The following is a 21,406-nucleotide window of genomic DNA, read 5'->3' as shown; positions in this document are numbered from 1 at the left end:
TTTAGATGGATTTGAACAAGACATTTTTGGATACTTTGAACTAAAAATTTTGAACGCTGCTATTAAACCGCATAGCTTGATTTTGGAGTAGCATCCCACATCCTCGTTGTAAAGAACTGGAACAAGGAAAAGACTTTCCTCCCCTCTCCCTGGTTACTAAATGGAGAGTTAAACAACATATACAAAACAAATTTAACCCCAGTGGCTCACATCTGGTGAGTATGGGCTTGGCACACCTAGGGTCCTGAGCGCTGAATATCATCATTCTTCTCTTTCTTGGTGATTCCCTTATACCTCTCTCTCTCTCTCTCTCTCTCTCTCTCTCTCTCTCTCTCTCTCTCTCTCTCTCTCTCTCTCTCTCTCTCTCAGGGTCTTTCAGAAATTTTGCTGGTGCACCATAAGCCTCGAGCTTCCTTGCACCATATGGCTAATAATAATAATAATAACATGTGCTACACACGATAATCAGCACACCAAACTTGACCAACTTAGCTGCATTTACTACTCAGAGAAAAACATGGGAGATATGGAGGAAACCCCAAGGCAGATGGAAAAGCCCCGGATTCGGAGTGATGTGAGAAACTTGTATGGACTTTTTTTTTTTTTTAATTCCATGTCTGAGTTAGTCAATTTAAAAGGCACCATATGACCGCTATAGTCCTTGTGACTATAGTATTTGACCTTCAACAACAATAACAGCTTAATTACTTACTTGCGTACTACACTGGTGTGCAAAATTTAAAGACCAGTCAGGTTTTCACCTGTAGCTTCTCATAAAAGTGGCCTGGATATCGGAAAAGCATGCCAAAGGAACCTTGTGAGATACAAAAATGATGAAGGAAACAACACCGACACAACAACGGAAACAAAACGGTACAGAGGAACTTTATTCAAAAATGGCAACATAGCTGGCTGCCATGATACAGATGCATCATTGCCAAAGATGGAACAAAGGGAAGAGGTGGTCCTCAGTAAGAGATATGGCCACCCCTAATGTCGATGCAGGCTTTGCACCACCTGTCATTGTTGTTGATAAGTTCTTGCGATAACATCGTCCATTCCTCTATCTGCGCCATCTTCAGCTAGGGAACATTTTCTGGTGGGTGTGGACGTGCCGCTAGGCGTCTCCCCAGAGCGTCCCATATGTGTTCGATGGGATTTAGATCGAAGGGAACGGGTAGGCCAATCCATACGAACAATGTCCTCATTTTCCAAAAGCATATCAAGAGCTGCAGTGCGATGGGGTGAGGCGTTATCATCCATAAACACGAACTCGGGGAAAATGGCAGCTCGGAACAGATGTACATGGGGAAGGATTACCTCAGTACAGTAGCGTGCACCAGTTACAGTACCGCCTCCCAGTATCTGAAGTTGTGTACGTTCATCCAAGATAACGCCTCCCCAGACGAGAACACCTCGATCGCCATATCGATCCCTTTCAGTGATATTTGCAGGCTGATACCGTGTGCCAACCTCTCGCCAGATTAGCTGACGTCCAGAATCGCTTCTGAGATTGAATCTACTCTCATCAGTAAAGTATACCTTAAGTAAAGATTTTGTGATTGTAACCTTTAGAAATAGTGTTAGTCCTTAAGTTTTGCACACCAGTGTAAGTGTGAAAACAGTTCCCCAGTCTATGATTAGGGTCTGCGCGGGTAACACAGTGGTTTTAAATCACCGCCCGTTGCACACCGGGTGGAAAAGATCCGAATTCTAATTCCGTCAATGACGCAGGGAACTTTTATGAGTTTTCACTATGTGATTGAGTTAATCAGTCTCGGATGTGGACAGAAAGCTCCACCACACCGCGAAAATCGCGTTTTTCGTCCACAACTCACAATTTATGAACATACAGGATGGCAGATGACTTAGTTCTCGGGTGGCCCTTATATGAGAATTTTTTTGGCAATAAATTTTAACTAAAAAAAAAAAGCTAAACTATTACATTAGTGTTACCCAGAAAGTTAGTTCACATACCCATATATGTATTGTGTCCGTAAATTGTGTGTGGTCTCAGGCGAGGATAGCAAGGTTTTTTCTTTCCTGAAACTCGTGTTTTTCATCCAGCAAAACTGACAAATCGATCAGAGGACATATACAATTTATGGGCATATTACATATCGACAAAACCAAACTATTAGGGTCACCTGGTAATTTCTTACATTTACCCGTATTTGTGTCTGTAAATTACGTGTGTCTCTAGTCGATTTGGCGGTTTTGCTGGACGAAAAAAAACCCAGTTTCTGGGGGAAAAGAACCTTGCTATTGTAAGATCTAAATCTTACAAATAAAATAGAAATATTTGTTTTTTGCTAAAATAAATCCAGGAAGGGCGATGAAGAAACACTTTATTTGGGGATGAGAAAGTTATAGACGTATGTGTTTAAATAGCGGCTAAATGGAAACAAGGAAACAAGTAATTTCGAGTAATATAAGAGAGCAAACAGGGACAGCAGTCAACACTAGAGAGGGGTGGCCTTTGAGAACAGGCGAGAAAGGGTTGCTGAGGGCAAGAACAATAGGACCGTGAAACTGGATTAAGAGGCTTCTCTTTTGATCAAAGCCACTGTTAGGAAGTAAATAGGAAATGAGTAAATGAGTGAACGTCCAGTGTTCGCATGAAAAGAAAACGGCGTCAGGGTGATTGATATTTGGGTAAGTTCGATATATTTATCAGAGAAGGTGTGAACACGTGTTTTGGAGGTGACCGGCAAACATGAAAGGGCCATACTGCCGTGTGGGAAAAAAATAAGAAATTTCTAGGGACGGGTTGGTTTGTGTGCTAGGGAGACGACTGTGGTGAGATGTTTTAGCAAATAGGAAGGAATGAAAAATTAAACAGTATGGGGATTGGTTGCAAGTCTTTGGGGGAGGCGTTCCAAATTTGAGGAAAAAAGAAAAGTTCGGGTGGAGTAATTGAGCAAGTGTCCACTCTGTATCTGACTTCTCTGTGATCTAAGGGGAGAAAGTCATGAGTTTGCAGGTGGAAGTGGAAGTAGATTTTTTTCTGGTTGAAGTTCACATCTCGTGGTAGAAAGATGAAGAAGAAAAAGAAGGAAAAATGGATGAGAGAAAGGTGTAATGAGGCGTAGAGGACGCGAGTACGTGCGGACTGAAAGACATGATGTTTTTTTTTTTTTTTTTTTTTTTGGAGGTATGGAAGAGTGGGAAACGTGCGTTGAAAGTTGTGCAGATATGTGAGCCAAGAAGAGAAAGAAAGCGTTGTCCGGCATCGAAAGGCAGTAATAGGGTGATCGGCGACCCTGGCAACGTAATCGCAAGCTGTACCTCCGAAATTTTGTCGTGCAAAAGACTACAGTTGAGTCTAGGGTCCGGCCCGTTGAGAAATGGCCAGTTGTGCAGATATGTGAGCCAAGAAAGGACAGAATGCCAGTCCGCCACGGAAAGAAAAAAAAAACCAATGCTCAAGAAATGGAAGAAAGCCTGTCTGCCACGAAAGAAGCCTGAACGCAAGGAAATTGGAAGTAGCGGCCATTTCGGAACGTAAGTCTGTTGCTGTTTTTTTTTCTCGAATCCTGAACTCAAGGATTCATAATCTAGCTCTGTAAGGAATTGAATGATAGTCCTTTAAAAAAAAAGAACAGTACTGTTGTATTAAGGCAAGTTAGTTACTGAAGTTGAGATAAATGGTAATAAATATTATTGCTCATGGGTAACGAAAGGGTGGTACAAGGGTAAATAAAGGGAAAGTAATTGTATAAAGGATTTGTAAAGAAATTATATTTATAGGGGTAGTACTGTAAGGATATGTTAACCTACATCATTAATTTAGGCCAGGTGCCAACACAAGATGACATATCAGATGAGGTGTAAAGAGAAAGAAATTTTATTAATAGAAAAACCTCATGAGTAAAGAGAGATGCCTAAGGTGATAACTAGAGAGTAAACTAAGGTAGAATGAGGGATTTATAGTGAACATTACTGAGGTAAGAGGACATCAGTTGCAATACACTTCATGTGTTAAAGGTTAGAAAAATATATAGAAAGAGTAATAAGAGTTGAAATGAGTTTTACTGATGTAAGTGATAAAAATTGTTAATAGAAGAGAATGATTGGGTAATCATTGATGATTCATTAATATGTAAAATACAATTGATACAAAGTAAAGTGGATAATTTGTAACGGAAAAGGAACGACCTCGAGCATTAGTCCTGAGGGAGAGATAGGGTATTGTACTGTAGTATGGTTTATATATATAGAAATTGATATGCATATATATATAGTTTTTTTTTTTATGTAAATGTATATAATATTCATTAAAGGTTTGTAAATATTTTGTAAATAAATATGTGTCTGTAATGTTCTGCTAACACTCACTTTACACACCCTAGAATCTAGAATTTTCTGTGAATTGCAGTTAGATTTGCGTTTTGTGGGGTGGGCTTGAGACTTCAGTAGGGTAGAAGTCAAAAACTCAACAAAAACAAACCAAATAATAATTACTTCTCCCCCCCCCACACACACACTACGCCTGAACCGACTACCTGAACCACGGAGTGAAAAAAACCAATTAAAGTTCCTTGCGTCATCGACGTAATTCGAACCACAACGCACAACATGTACACAAAATGAGTATATGTATTTATGAGTAGCAATAATCTCTAGAAGTAGTTGATGATAATAGTAACTGTATGGATGGAAATGTATTAATTCAAGTAGGATGGGTACTTAGCAGCTCACCTCAAGCGCTGAACTGCTAAGAGTGTCGGTGAAAGTATAATAAAGGAAAAGAAATTTAGTCAAAGTGATAAGTTGAAATGGTCATTCTGTAAGATGGCGACCTATGAGAAGAAAGGGAAAAGGAAGTGAAAACGTGAAAAAATGAAAATTTGAATGTTGTGCAAATTTTGATATATATCGTGAATGAAATGGTGCTGCTAATAATCAGTAATACTTATACAGGTGTCTCAAAAATACACGGCATAACTTCAGGAATGAGTTCCTCCTATGTAAAATAGACAATAAAAATATTTTATATCAACATAGTTCCGGAAATGCTTGGTTTCCGAGTTTTGAAGGTCTGTCTATAACACTTAACTATTCACATCACCTTATAGTAATTGTTCAAAATGTCCACCTTCTGCCTGAATTTTGGCATCGTCTTCGCGAGTCCATGAGACTCGCGAAGACAATGCCAAATTCCTGACATGTTTCGTATTGGCTCACAACCTGCCACAATTCGATTGCGGAGAGTTTCCACATCAACTACCGGAGTCGAATACACCAATGACTTTAAATGGCCCCGCAAGAAGAAATCTAGTGGGTTTAAATCAATGAGCATGGAGGCTAGGCAGTTGGTACACCTCTCTACTTCAGGAGTCGTAGATCTTGGTCGTCCTCTGTTTGCAGCACGAGGTGTCATGTTCACAAAGGCGACGATGGATACCTTCAGACGTTTTCCTGTCTGGACATCTTCTTTCTGGGAACCTTTCGTGGTACAAACGAAGAGCCTCCAGAGCACTGCCGTCCGTCAAACCGTACATAAAGTGCATATCTGCTTGCTCCTGATTTGGGTACGTGGTCGGAATGGAAAACCAACAGATTCTGTGAGTACCTTGTGATGAAGGAAATCACCTGCGGGAGATAAGATATTCCGGTTAATAACTCGGGAACCAAGCATTTCCGGAACTATGTTGATATAAAATATTTTTATTGTCTATATATGAGGAACTCATTCCTGAAGTTATGCCGTATATTTTTGAGACACCCTGTATAAGGCTTGGGACGAAATGTTAATAGGTATAACATTTATATATTATATTGATATATATTATATAGGTATAATTTATATCAATGCTGGGAAGAAAGTAAAGCGAAGTAAATTGGAACGTCATAGCAAACTTCGTCAGGATATCACGACTAGGATGATCCACTGTGTCATAAGGTTTCATACATGCACAGTTCTGCCAATGCAAGTTGATCAAAATATAAAATTAAGAAAATTAAACAAAACAAAATACTATTATTTTAGAATATGCATAGGCAAAAACAGTGGTTCTAATGCTAATGATCGCATGTTGATATATTAACAGATAAAACTTTCAAGTGTAAGTAGAAAATTAAATTACTAATTACAAATAAAAATTAATAAAGAGGTGTATATCCAGAAAAACGACATAGCAACGTATAGGACCAGTTTACATGAATAATGTGTGAAGGAAAAAACATGACAACCAGTCAATGGTAAAAAAAAGGCGAAGAATAGAGTGCAGGCAATATTGCTAAAAGTAACAGATAGAAAGCAATACACTGCTGGAAGATTATAATACTTGGGTAAGCTGGAGTCCATTCTCCAATGGAGGATGGACTCCAGCTTGCCCAAGTATTATTTTGTGCCCTGGCACAAAAGTATGCAAGTAAGAAGAAAGGTAATTAGATTGTTCATGGTATACGATCATTGTTGATGTTATGAAACGTATGGCCAACATTCAACAATTAATGAAGTACGAAATTATATTTAATGCAATAAGGTGACTAGAACTAAAGAAGTATATAAATATTTAGAATTTTTTGGAATTTATTTGGGGAAAATTTTTTGAGAAATATTTAAATTTTTTTTAAGAAAAAGGTGTATCTAATCAAATGTTACTAACGTGGAGAGGAATAAAGTAGTCATTATTCGGCGTTAAAAAAGTTGAAGAATAGAGTGAAAGCCATAGTGCTAAATATGACAGGTAGGTAGATGGCAGTATACTGCTAAAAAGTTGCCTACCTGGGCATGCTCCCTTGTCGGTAGCACAGTTGGTGGGATCGCTGTCCTCTCCACACTTGGATGAAAAAGACCTGAGTTCGAGTCCCGTCGATGATGTGAGGAATTTTTAAGGGTTTTTTTTTTTTCACAACGTGGCTGATTTAGTCGATCTTAGGCGAGGGTAGCATGGTTTTACTTACGGAACTCTGGTTTTTGTCCAGCAAACAGAAAATTGACCACAAAACACAGTTTATAGAGAGCATATACAGAGCAATATGGCATTAGTCGCTGATGCTCCTAAAACCCCTATAACAAAAACAACTGGGGATGCTATCCCAGCATGCCCGAGCAATGCAACTTTTTAACAGTTTTCTTTTACACAATTTATAACAAGTGTATGCATGGCATCAATGGGTCACTGACATCAATGACATCACCCGTGGGACACAATGTTCCTCTTCAGCTGCCTTGCAAGGTCGTTTGAACAGGTAGCTATTGTAACCAATGCTTTTTTAAATTCTCTTTTATACAAAATGCTTTTTATATATTAGACACATTGTGCTTCACTTACCTTGTACGTGTTCGTGGTTGTACTTTATTTGTACTTCATGTACTCCTTGTTCTTTGGGATCGTATTTGAAAGTAATAGTGCCGTCCCGATTGTCAACGATGATAGGCTTGTCCGATTGTTCGGCTGGCATGTTGATTCACCTATATAACACAAAAGACACATCAATTGAATACATTGTCCTGTTTGTGAAATAGTAGTATGGAAATATACTGTTCAAAACCAATAGAATGCATTGCGATGCTAGTTACAGCAAATATAATATTTGCAATTATGGTTTGTAAATATTTTTAGAAAGGAATGGAAAGTTCACAAATATTCACATAGGAACAGTAGGATCTAACGTCAAGACAATTTGTTTTTTCTTTGTAGCACTGCTCTTTTTGGACTTCTGTTTTTAGTGACGTACCCCAGCATTCAGTGCTGAGTCCAATGTTGTTTTCTATATTTATTAGTGATATTAATGAAAGCACATCAGGCACGATATGAAGCACGATATGAAGGTTGGCAGGATGGTGGAACTGATGTTTTTCATTGGCAAATGCATATAGGTGGCGATAACCCTAGATTAACGTACCGCCTGTGTGGTGCTACACTCAGGGTGATGGCGAATGAAAAAGACCTAGGGTAATTGGGCAATCAGTTATGAAGTTCTCTGAGCAGTTCAGGGAGGCTGACAGGACAACTCATGGGGTTTTGTGAACGATATACAGGAATTTTTCCAGCACAATAAGGGGGTCATTATCCCATTGTACAAATCAATGGTTGGAACGGATGTAGGGAGAGAGAGAAAAGCAAGGAGAATAATGAGGGAAGCGAAAAGGTGCTCTTACTAGAAAAGGCTACAGTTGTGAAATTGAAGCATCTACTGAAACGCGAAGCGAAATCGACCTGCTGCACGTAGTATATCTATGTGTTTCAGCATGGTATGAGGTCGACGTGATCGCCAACTGCTTGAAAAATGCTGAATTTGTCTGCTTCAATGACGAAGGAATGAAGCTTCGCATACTTCTTCCTCTATTAATCAAGAAGAACAGGCCGATAATAGAGAAGAAAGTTTTAAGGATTTTCCTTAGCTTAGACGGAAATGGTTGCGGATACAGCGTGTTTCAGGATATGCATGAACGAAAAGGAATTCACTGCAGACGTATTAGAACGTAAAATTTGTAGAGATGAAGAAGAGGAACCGATATAGTTGATCTAGAAGTTTCGTTGCAGTACACCCAACAAGGATTAAAAATTGTACGTCGTTTGTTTCAAGCGCAGCCTAATTGTGAATATGAAGTAATCACTATCACGTGCCTTCATAAATCTCATTTAAACGCGCTCTGCCAATGAAACAATTGACAATTGACTACTACGCTGTCAAAGTAAGTAAGTAAGCTTACAGCTTAATTACTTACTTTGTGATAGTTATTTCAGTCAGTGTGATAAGCATTCTCTGGCAAGCTTAAATATAAGACAACTTCATGCTATCCACACCCTTATAACTCAACTTTACTTTCTCTGAATATAATCAGATATACACTGATGGTTCGAAATCAGACAAGACAGTAGGTGCTGCGGAAGTCTTACCTGCTTTCATTGTTTCTGCTTCTCTACCAATAGAGTTCAGCAATTTCTCTGCCGAACTTTTTACCATCTACCTAGCGCTTAAACACCTAGATTCTCAAACCGGTGCACAGAATATATCATTATTACCGATTCTTTAAGCTCTATGAACTCAATGCAGAAAGAAACACATAATTATCATACCCTGCTGAAACAAATCATATCTAAACTGATCCAGTACCAAGACAAACAACACACAGTGGTATTTTGCTGGATCCCAACTCATTGTGGAATACTGTACTCGAAAATGAAAACGCAGGTCAGGCAGAAAACAACAATAAATTCAAATGTAATTGATATGAAGATTCCTGTGCAAGAATATAAAACCATTATACGAAAAACATTCTAGTCTCAATCGAAAAATATACGGCAAGAAAACAGACACAAATAAATTAAGATCGAGTCATTCTTCTGGACCTCCAGCACCAGGAAAGTAAGACAAAAAGAAGTGGTTCAAGAGCAGCATTGGACCTTCTTAGAAACGAAGGCCCTCCATGGTGTACTCACAACTATAATTTCTGTTAGTAAAACATATTTTACTTGACTGCTCCTATTATCAGCAGGAAAAATGAGAATCATTCCTATCTCACAGAAGTTTACAGGAACCTATAATGATGAAGCACATTTTGTGAAATGAAGCAAATCAAGATGAATTTTTCTCCTTTATAAAGAAGATAAGGATGTTCACACCGCGTGGAAAAGATACGAATTCTAATTCCGTCAATGACGCAAGGAACTTTTATGAGTTTTCACTCCGTGATTGAGTTAGCCAGTCTCGAGTATGGATAGACACACCGCGGAAATTGGGTTTGTCGTCCACAACTCACAATTTATGAACATTAGCATTATTAGAGGAACATGATGCAATAAAGCGAGTTTATACAGTCAGCCGAAAAAAAAAAAAAAAAGAAAAAAAAACCTTCCCATTTCACTGATCCATTCGTTCCAATTCTTTGTCTAATTCTGCCTTGAATTTATTTAAGCTATCAACCTCCACAACAACAGATGGAAGTTTGTTCCAGCAGTCAACTACCAGCTGGCTAAAGGCAAACATCCGCACATTTATTCTACAACCGTCTTTCCTCAGGGTGAATCTATGCCCCCCCCCCTCAGGATTGTAATCTGAGCAAGAGGAAGAACCCATCAGCACTGAGCCTGCTTAAACCATTCAAGGCCTTATATGCCTCAATCAGATCGCCTCGCAGGTGATTAGGCTCCAGAAGCTGCAATGTGCAGGAATTAAGCCTTTCTTCATTAGAGCACCCCTTTGTTCCCTTCACCAGTCTTGTTGCACATCTCTGTACTCGTTCTAGCAACTCTATTACATCCTTCCTAAAATGAGGCTTCCAGACCTGTACGCAGTACTCAAGGTGTGGCCTTACCATTGACTTATACAAGGGTATAAGCACCTCTTTATCCCTGATTGCAAAATTCCTGTATATCATTGACAAAACCCATGACCTACCCTGGCAGCCTGTCTGCCTGTCAGAAAACTTCATATCTGACTGTACAATTACCCCCAGGTCTCTTTCATTCTCCACTAGTCTGAGTGTAACACCACCCAGTGGTTACATTTCTCTGGGGTTACTACTACCCATATGCCGTACTTTGCTTTTGTCAAAGTTAAACTTCAGTTGCCACTTCTGAGCCCATCTACCCAACTTTTCCCGATCCTGTTGCAGCAGCATATTGCCATTACTGTTATTAATAACCCTGCCAAGCTTTGTATCATCTGCAAACTTGGGCATTAAGTCTGATATACATTCATCAATATCATTGATAAATATACAAAAACAATGGACCCAACACTGAAACCTGAGGGACACCACTAACAACGTTAGTACACAGAGAGCAGTATCCATAGATTACCACTCTCTGTCTTCTCCCACTCAACTACCCTTTTATCCATTGTAGCAACTTGCCCTTAATGCCATACCACTCCAATTTGTACAATAGTTTTCCAGATGCAACATTACCAAAAGCTTTCCTGAAATCCAACTATATGAGATCAAATTATTTTTTTTTCCAGTTCCTTTGGCCGCATCATAGTAACTAGTCAAATTGGTCAGACAAGACCTCAGCTTGACCAACCCATGCTGTGTCTGAATTATTACTGCTGTCTTGTCTAGATGATCCTGCAATGCTTCTTTAACCAATGACTCCATTATTTTCCCCGGAACAGAAGTCAAACTAACAGGTCGGTAATTACTCGTGTCACCTTTTGATCCCTCTTTGTAAATTGGAGTGCAGATACATTTGCCAATCTACAGTCTGTGGGAACTTCCCCCGAGTCCAAAGATATTCTCATAATTATGGCTAAGGTTTCTTTTTCCGACGAATCTCGCTTCCTGATGTACCATGAGGACGGCCAATGGAGGGTACAGCAACAAACTCTGAAGAGGAATTACTCTAATGTGTTGATCCAAAAGAACAGGCAAATCATTTAATCCCCTGTTAGAGTTTGATAAACATCTTGCCCTCTCTTCCTTGAATAACTCCTAATGTGTGAATATAGATGAAAAATTCTCACTTAGTTCGGCAGCTATCTCAGAATGATCATCTACAGTCAAACCTTTGATATCAAGTGGACCAATCTGATTCACCCCCTTCCTTTTAGAGTTTATATGAGTAAAGAAGTCTTTGCTGTTTTTCTTTGAATCCTTTGTCAAAGATTTTTCATAATCTGGATTCGCTCGCTTACCTCCTTTGTGACTTGATTACAGACTAGGTTGTATCTACCATAAGCTTCTGTGTCACCTGACAATTTATGTGCATCCCATGCATTTTTCTTCTCTGCCACTAGTCTGATTAGTTCATCTGACATCCATTTGTGCCTGAACCTAGAGTAGTATTTCTTAATACTAACACAAAGTCTAGTAGATTCCAAAATTACTTCCTTGAATGCTTCACATTTAGAATTTTCTGTTGGTAATGTCATCAGTTGGTCCCATTGTATAGAAATTAAAAACTGTCTTAGACCATTGTCTGTAGTCACCCTTACAAAATCTCTGAGACCACTGGAATCGTCTTTAAGAAAGCAAAACCCTTCCCTTTATCCATGATGGTAGTTAACATCTTTAAGTAAATTCCACATCAGTACACTGTGATCACTGCCTCCTTGTAGTTCCTTTATCTGTAAATTCTTAATGCTTGAATAATCACTGCTGATAATCAGATCAAGAGTGCTATTCCCTCTTGTTGCCTCTCTAACATGCTGATGCTGTAGAAAGCAATCATCCAATAAATTCACAAAAGCCTTGCTAGTGTGCGAGTGACCAACCACAAGTTCCAGTCTGTATCTGGGAACGTAAAATCCCCCATTATAGGACACTCTGATTTACTGGCCCAGTCTATTTCTCTGTATAATTGTTCATTGTGCTCATCAGAGTCATTAGGCCTATCACAAACTGCTACCCTCATTTTTGCTTTACCAGTACTTATGCCACACCAAACTGCTTCAACATTGTACTGTCCATCTATGTCAACTGGACACTTCCTTAGATTTTATGTGTTTCTTAACTAAGAACAGCCTAACATACAGGATGGCAGATGAGTTAGTTCTCGGGTGGCCCTTATATGAGAGTTTTTTTGGCAATAAATTTTAACTAAAAAAAAATAACTAAACTATTACATTAGGGTCATCCAGAAATTTATTTCATATACCTATATATGTATTGTGTCTGTAAATTGTGTATGTTCTCTGGTCGATTGCCTGTTTTGCTGGACGAAAAACTCAAGTTTCTGGGGGAAAAACCTTGCTGTCTACGCCTGAGACCGACTAATTCAGCCACGGAGAAAAAAAAGCCCATAAAAGTTCCTCGCGTCATCGACAGGATTCGAACCCGGGCGTTTTATTCGTCAACCGCGCAGACGAATAAATTTTAACTAGTGGACGACCATTACTGTTTCCAAGACTACAATCCAACAACCTCCTCCGTATGGGAGTTCCAATGCTTAAGATCATCCATCGCCAACGACTCCTAAGGTTCGCTTCTGAAAGATGTCACTGGACCACTGACAACTGGAACAAGGTTGCTTTTTCCGACGAATCCCGCTTCCTGATGTACCATGTGGACGGCCAATGGAGGGTACAGCAACAAACTCTGGAGATGAATTACTCTAATGTGTAGATCTAATAGAACAGGTTTTTGTTCTATTAGATAAGTAGCAACGTTTTTGTAAGGGAAATGTTTTCTCCGTAACTATACACTGACAGTTATAATATGCCAGTTTTTTTTTTTTTTCTTTATTATCGATTGTGGCTAATCAGATGCATCTCATCGTGGCGACTACCTTCCTGGATGGCTGAAGTATGTTCTAACAAGATAATGTGCCCTCGTGGGTAGCACAGTTGGTACAATCACTGACCTCCCCATTCAGAGTGGAAAAAAACTGAGTTCGACTCCCGTCAATGAAGCGAGGGATTTTTATTGCCCTTTTCTTCAACGTGGCTGAGTTAGTCGGTCTCAGGCAAGAGGTGTATGGATTTTCTCCCAGAAACTCTTGTTTTTCGTCCAGCAAAAGAGCAAGAAAATAAGACATATGCATACACGATTTGCAAACATACATACATACAGCACAATAAGGCCTAAGATGCTGACGCTCTTAGAATCTTACGACAACAACAAAAAATCGGGTGTTGTCGAATACAGTCTTGAATTTAACTAATCTGTTAAATATTCCATAACGACAAATAGAAGTTCGTTCCAGCAATGAAACACCCACTAGCTAAAAGCAAATTTCCGCACGTTTATTCTACAACTGTCTTTCCTCAATTTGAACTTATGCCTGCTCAGTTGCGGAAACTAAGCAAGAGGAAGAATTCCATCAGCATTGAGCTTGCTAAAACCATTCAAGGCATTATATATCCCCAATCAGATTACATCGTAGGTGCCTAGTCTCCAGACGCTGCAATTTGCAGAACTAAAGCTTATCTTAGTAATAGCAACCCTTTGTTCCACTCACTAAACTCGCTGCCCTTCTCTGTACTCGTTCAGGTAGCTCAACATCTTTCCTAAAATGAGACCTCCAGACTTGTATGCAGTATTCAAGGTGTGGCCTGACCATTGCCTTATATAGGGGATAATCACCTCCGTATCCCTGCTAGCAAAATTCCTATATAACATTGACAGAGACCCCATTAGCTACTTTTGCAGCCTGTCTGCACTATCAGAAAACTTCATATCTGATTGCACAATTACTCCTATGTCTTTTTCATTCTCCACTAACCTGATTATATGCTACCCATATGCTGTACTTTGCATTTGTCAAAGTTAAACTTCAGTTTCCACCTCTTAGCGCATCTGCTCAACTTTTTTAGATCCTGTTGCAGTAGTGTACTGTCCTTACTGTCATTAAGAACCCTACCAACCTTCGTATCGTGTGCAAACTGGGACATTAAGCCTACCATACCTTCATCAATATCATTGATAAATACAGAAAACAACAAAGGGTCCAACACAGATCCCTGGGGAACACCAGTAATAACATTACTCCATGAGCAGCAGTGTTCATTTGTTACCACTGTCCGTCTTCTCCCTCTCAACCATCGTTTTATCCATTGCAACTACTTGCCCCAACTTGTACAATAGGCTTCCACATGCAACAATATCAAAAGCTTTCCTGATATCCAAGTATATGATATCAAAATTATTTTTTGCATGGAATTCCTTTGTCACCACATCGTAGTATCCAATCAAATTGGTAAGACAAGACTTCCCCTTGACAAACCCATTCTGTGTCTGAACTATAACTGCAGTCTTGTCTAGATGATCTTGCAGTGCTTCTTTAACCATTGACTCAATTATTTTTCCCGGAACAGAAGTCGAATTAACAGGTCTGTAATTACTTTTGTCACCTTTCGATCCCCATTTGTTAATTGGAGATACGTTTGCACACCTCCACTCCGTGGGGATCTTCCCTGAATTCAAGGATGCTATCATAATCATGGCAAAGGGCGAGCTTAATTGCTTTGCTGCCACCTTTAATATAACTTAATAGATCCCATGCATCACCACAGGTGCCTTTCTTATGGTTAAATTCAGTAATTTCTCTTAGTTATTACACAATTATTTAACGCCCTATTAAAGTTTGATAAGCTATTGACCTCCAATTCTCTACAGAATTCCTCATGTGTGAATGTAGATGCATAAAACTCATTTAGTTTGTCAGCTACCTGAGCAGCATCATCAACAATAGAACCATCGATATCAAGTGGCCCAATCTGAATCATCCCCTTCCTTCTAGAGTTTACACAAGTAAAGAAGTCTTTTACTGTTTTCCTTTGCATCGTTTGCCAGAGATTTCTCGCAATCTGCTTTCACTTGCCTAACATCCATTGAGATTTGATTACAGATTATCTTATATCTACTATAGGCTTCGGGTTTCCTGTTAATATATGTGTCCCATGCATTTTTTTTCTCTGCCATGAGTCTCATTAGTTCATTTGAAATCCATTTAGGCTTAAACTTTGAACAACGTTTCTTAGTTAGTATGAAAAGTCTAGTAGCTTCCAAGATTAATTCTTTGAATGCTTCCCATTTATAATTTGCTGTTGGTAACATCATAAGTTTGTCCCACTGTATAGAATTTAAAAGCTGATTGAGACCACTGTAGTCGCCTTTACGAAAGCAAAAACCCCCCTTTTCCCCTGATGGTAGTTATATCTGAAATAAATCCCACATCTGTACACTGTGATCACTGTCACCTAGTTGCTCCTTTATCTGCAAATTCTTAATGCACGAATAATCATTGCTGATAACCACACCTAGACCATTACTCTCTCTGGTTGTCTCTCGAACATGCTGCTGCAGAAGAAAATCATCCAATAAATCCACAAAAGTGTTGATAGTGTGTAAGTGACTAACTCACAAGTTCCAGTCTATATCTAGGAAGTTAAAATTTCCCATTATAAGACACTCTGATTTACTGGCCCACTCTATTTTTCTGTACAGTTTTTCGTTGTAATCATCAGAGTCATTACGCCTCTAACACACTCCTACCTTCATTTTTAACTTCCCAGTCTTTATGTCACATTAAACTGATTCAACACTGCACTGACCACCCATATCAACTGGATGCACTTCTTTAGATTTTATGTGTTTCATAACTAATAGCATGATCCCTCCTCCCTTTCTTTCCTGTCTATGCTTTCTGTACAAATTCCAATTCTGCATTCCTTATCTCTGTGTGACACCACGTGTGTGTCTCTGACATCCCAACAATATCTGCCTTTTATGTATTCACCAGCACCTCAAATTCATCAAATTTATTTTCTATACTCCTAGCATTGATGTACATGCAAGTATATATGCACCTATTCTTACTCTTAGTTAACCTAACAGAACTCATGTATTTATTTGTTCCATGATGACTGCCAGCAGTCCTTGAAATCCTCAGCACCCTGCTTTTCAGGCTGCTGCTCAATCGAATAGAAGCAGTACAAAAATCATTTTTCAACTCTGCCTGTGGTTACTGTTAATCTATTAGTCTGTGAATCACCCAACGCTAGCAGTTTTCCCATCTACCTAACATGACCTCGATAGTATCAGCAAATATTCTTGCACCCTTTCTATTTAAGTGTAGAAACAATCTCTCCTGTTAATAAGAACAGACCACGCTGCGAAAAATTCTACCCCATGAGCCTTGCACAATCTCTACAGGGCCGAATTGATTGACAAGGTTCTCATCATATACTCCCTCCTGTCGTGTCTGGGTAGAATTTGCACACACTTTCAAATTTAAACCTAAGTTGCGACTTTTTTTTCAACATTGACCTGTACCTAAAAAAGATATTGAGCTTCTTGAAAGGGTTCAAAGGCGCTTAATTCGCTTGGTGAGATCGGCAAAAGGGCATCCATATGAAGAAAGATTTCGAATACGTGGCTTGCACCGCTTGGAAACTAGGCACCCTTTAGAGAAGACTTCATTGAGGTGTTTAAGGCTCTGAGAGGCAAAAGTAAAATGAATGAAGACGAAATTTTCACGGACATAAAGGAATCTAGAACTAGGGGCTATAAATTCAAGTTACGTGGGAAAAGTTTAGACTGGATTGCAAGAAGTTTTATTTTAGCCAGCGAGTTATAAATTACTGGAATAAGTTATCTTCATGGGTGGTCGAGGCTAACAGTTTGGGGAAATTAAAAGCTCAGCTGAATACATACGGTATGAGGGAAATGCATAGGTTGCCTATTTTATTTTATTTTATTATTTATTAATAATTTTATTTATTATTATTATTATATTGTTTTTTTTTTTTTTTTTTTTTTTTTGGTTAGTGTAGCATAAGCCTTAAAGGATCTGTTGGCTACGTGTTGTTACCTGATACCGCAAGACACATTTCGAAATCTTGTAGCGTTCCGTACATCTCCGGGTATGAGCTGTTTCGGCTGTATGTGAAGGACCAACATCGTATTAGGAAGGTGGTCATAATGTTTTGGCTCATCAGTGTATATTTAGTTTAAAAAAATGTTGGGAACTGTGCAAAAGATTTCCCGAGCTCGTTGTAAGAACGAATCCCCTTCTTTTTTATTGGAAAACATTCTACTGTTTCCTCTATTATACATTCTTGTATAATTGAGCAGATATTAAAATAGCGCAGTCTTCTCAGTGGAAGAGTCTCAGTCTTTTGCAAGCTCCGGACTACCTATATCAGCATCTGTGATAGTCTTGTGATTTACATGGAAAAAAATTGCGATAAAATTCCTGGGTTCCTGCTGTAGCAAACAGCAGATGCTCAGGGCTTTTATGAAGGGAAGTGAGGAGAGCAGTGCATATATTGTTTCTGCTATTGCATTTTAGTCATGCCAGCAACTTAAACAATATTGCACTGTAGTTATCATGTCTGTAAATTATGTGTTCTGTACTCGATTTTTCTGTTTGCTGGATGAAAAACCCGAGTTTCCGGACAGAGGAACTATGCAGCTTTCGTCTGGGACCGACTAAGTGAGCTACGTTGTGAAAAAAGCTGATTGGGATCATTTTTCGCTTGACAGGATTCTAACCAGGCCCTTTTCCACTCGGTGTGGACATGACGGTGCTTATATGGACTATGCTGCCGGCGAGGGTAATAGTGCATAAACTTAAATAATAATGTGCCATGTCACAAGGTACAGATTTTTAGGGAACGACTTCAGGAGAATAATGGTGAGTTTACTATACACTACTTTATTGTTCTGTTCATCAAACTGATCTCAACTTGATTGAGCTTCTGTCGATTGAAGTCTGCAACGAGCTATTTTCAACCAGGATGCGTTCTGTGCAATAGCTGCCCGATGCGATCTATTTTGCATGACTCCGCATCGGAACCCTGTGGAACGCTGTAGGCACACCTCATGTAGTCAATATCTCAAATTTGTTTTTAAAGCTAAATGAGGCGTTAATCGCTAAAAGATGAATGCACCTAATAAACTTGCTACTCAATATATATTATTGCCACACCTGAAAAAAAAATTCAGGATACGTTCAAATTTTTCTATTTTCTGTGGATGATTAACGTAAAGAGTGGCAGAAGACAGAGAGTGATAATCAATGGACACTGCTCAATGTGGACTAATGTTATTAGTGGAGTTCCTCAGGGTTCAGTGTTGGGTCCATTGTTGTTTTCTGTATTTATAAATGATATACCCCTTGTAAACCCCTGGCTTGTAGCCGTGAAGGGTATTGTGTACGGCATATGCATTTTTTGTATGCAATAAAGATTTCTTCTTCTTCTTCTTCTTCATATAGATGATGGTATATCAAGCTTAATGTCCAAGTTTGCAGACCATACAAAGGTTGGCAGGGTTGTTAAGGACACTACTGATGCTATGGTGCTGGAATAGGATCTGGAAAGGTTGAGCAGATGGGCTGAGAGGTGGCAAATGAAGTTTAACATTGACAAATGTAAAGTACTACATATGGGGAAACAGTAACCCCAGATCAATGTATCAACTTTTGGTACTACGCTGACAGTAGTAGAGAATGAAAAGGACCTGGGGGTAATTGTGCAGGCAGATATGAAGTTCTCTGAGCAGTGCAGACGAGCTGCAAGAGTAGCTCATGGTGTCTTGTCAATGATATACAGGAATTTTTCTAGCAGGGATAGGGATGTGATTATTCCCTTGTATAAGGCATTGGTCAGGCCACACCTTGAGTACTGTATACAGGTCTGGAGACCTCATTTCAAGAAGGATGTAGAGCTGCTGGAACGAGTACAGAGAAGGGCAACAAGATTAGTGAATGGAACAAAGGGTTGCTCTTACGAAGAAAGGCTTAAGTTTTGCAAATTACAGAGTCTGGAGACTAGGCATCGGCGAGGTGATCTGATAGAGGTGTATAAGGCTTTGAATGGCTTGAGCATGCTCAATGCTGATGGGATTCTTCCTCTTGCTCAGAATAATCACCTGAGAGGGCATAAATTCAAATTGAGGAAGGACGGATGTTGGATAGATGTGCGGAAACTTGCCTTTAGCCAACGGGCAGTTGGTTTGTGTAATAGACTTCCATCACTTGTTGTTGAAGTTGATAGCCTAAACAAATTTAAGGCTCAGCTGGACAGGTATTTCGAACGAACGGAGGGGTGAAATGGGAGTAGTGGTTGTGCTTTTTTTTTTTTTTTGGCTGATGCTGAATAAGCTTGCTTTCTTGCATCATATGCCTCTACTAATGCTAATGCTAAGTAAATGGAAAAGGGATGAAGATTAATAAAAATATATAAGAATTGTTTGCTGATTTCATTACACAAATTCATTTTGTGAACTGCTTTGCATTATAAACAGTTTTAGATTTTTACGATGGAATGCACGTGCAATTATCGATAGGGTGCACTAACGTTACCAGAGTCCGAGTGTCGTCTGCTAAAACTGTAGTGCACGAAGGTATTATAGTGAGGTGTAGTATGGTAAATACAGTGAAAAGCATGAGAAGAGCGCTAGTATTGTGTGACTTTTCGCGCTTCCACACCTTTCAGAGACCTCTTATTATGGTAGTTTCATCACCGATATATGCTTTTATATTTTTAAAATATTTTTGATTATTATTATTAGTTATTTTTTTGTTACTTAAATATACTTTTCATCTGCAGACTCCGTATTCTATATATCGGAAAGGAATTGCGTTTATGCACTATTCACTGTAATTTCGCTCCAGAATTTTTTTTATTTTGGAAGGGTGACATTAACTATATTATTATTATTAGTCATATGGTGCAAGGAAGCCTGAGGCTTATGCTGCACCAGCTAAAAAAAAAAAAAAAAAATTCCGAGTTATCCCAAGAGAGAGAGAGAGAGAGAGAGTCAGAAGTAGAAAGTAATCACCAAGAAAGAGAAGAATGATGATATCCAGCTCAGGACACTGGGTGTGCCAAGCCCAGACTCACCACTCACCAGATATCTGGTTTTAATTTTTTCCTGATATTACGAACGTTTTTAACAGGCCAAAATCCTTCTAAGAGGAGCGCAAAAATTTCCTCAGAATTATGCAGTCGAAACTCTATATAACGACCTCTCAGGGAATTAGAAAACTGTCGTTATATCAAAATTTCATAAAATAGCATTAGGTTAATGAGAAATTGGCTGGGACCAACCACATAGGACGTTGTAACGTGTGGGTCGCTATAAAGAGCTTCGACTGTATATGTGCTTTAACTAAATAAACCATAGCCATAATTTACCATATTTTGTTCATACCAGATGGATGGACAAAACAAAAGACGTTTTTTCTTTTACTCCCTCTAGTACTTTGGAATTTTTATATAAGCAGGTTAAGTATTTTACCTTTCGTACACATTCATTATAACTCTAAGTAGTTTTTTTTAGTTGATGTGTCTCTTTCCATGCATGTGCTAAATTAAGGTCCTTCAGAAGTGTTCTTGAGGAGGGTGTAAGTGGAATTTTGAGGCACATCTCTGTTTAAGTTCCACTGGACTCTTATCCTCCAACCCAGTTAACAGATAATATTTGGTTGTTCTGCACATAACCTGTGTGTTCTCGAATGTTAATTAACAAGGAATTTGAATATGATTATAGAACGGATCCGAACCCTATCCATCTCAGAAAATCAAATCATGGCATCATTTGATGTAATGTTACTTTCACCTCCATCCCAGTGGAACTTGCCATCACATGTGCAAAGGAACTCTTGGATAATGACCAAACCCTTGGCAAATCACAACACTGTGATGTCGTGATTGTAGATAGGTCCCGCCACTACTGGCGACCCACCTGGTTGGAGTCGTTGAACATCACATCACATCACATCACATGCTCTGATACCTCAGTCAACAGGAGCAGTGGATGTCGTGTCCACCCTATCATTGAAGCAACCATTTTGATGAATGACAACGTTGGCAGTGTTCACATGCACCACAGCCACAGGCCTCAACATCCAACAATTAACCATCACATCACGCAGTTCATATACATGACTTGTAATACATGCCCTCATGTTCCACACTCTTAACTGTCAGTTTGACTGACAAAGGTTAACAAACTAACAAAGCTTTTGTATGTATTTAATTTAATATATGTGTGTTTTTC

At 39.0% G+C, this 21,406-nt stretch overlaps 1 protein-coding gene and 1 long non-coding RNA gene across 2 annotated transcripts in view; one reads left to right on the top strand and one right to left on the bottom strand.

Annotated features, from left to right (window-relative positions):
- The window catches only part of LOC150081939 (filamin-A-like), a 385,277-nt gene that overhangs the window by 273,644 nt on the left and 90,227 nt on the right, over positions 1 to 21,406 (bottom strand). The window contains exon 2 of the mRNA XM_090378994.1: positions 7,284 to 7,423. Within this exon, the coding sequence (XP_090235120.1) occupies positions 7,284 to 7,413 (130 nt within the window). The 5' untranslated portion in view covers positions 7,414 to 7,423. The remainder of the gene's footprint in view (positions 1 to 7,283; positions 7,424 to 21,406) is intronic.
- The window catches only part of LOC150081938 (uncharacterized), a 241,891-nt gene continuing 240,226 nt past the window's right edge, over positions 19,742 to 21,406 (top strand). The window contains exon 1 of the long non-coding RNA XR_016547258.1: positions 19,742 to 19,854. This is a non-coding gene — a long non-coding RNA (uncharacterized LOC150081938). The remainder of the gene's footprint in view (positions 19,855 to 21,406) is intronic.

The sequence above is a fragment of the Mastigoproctus giganteus genome, chromosome 8 (assembly GCF_048544385.1).
Source record: "Mastigoproctus giganteus isolate SK-2022 chromosome 8, ASM4854438v1, whole genome shotgun sequence".
Lineage (NCBI taxonomy): Eukaryota > Metazoa > Arthropoda > Arachnida > Uropygi > Thelyphonidae > Mastigoproctus > Mastigoproctus giganteus.
Note: the sequence above shows the minus strand (reverse complement) of the source record. Positions and strands in the feature narration are given on the sequence as shown.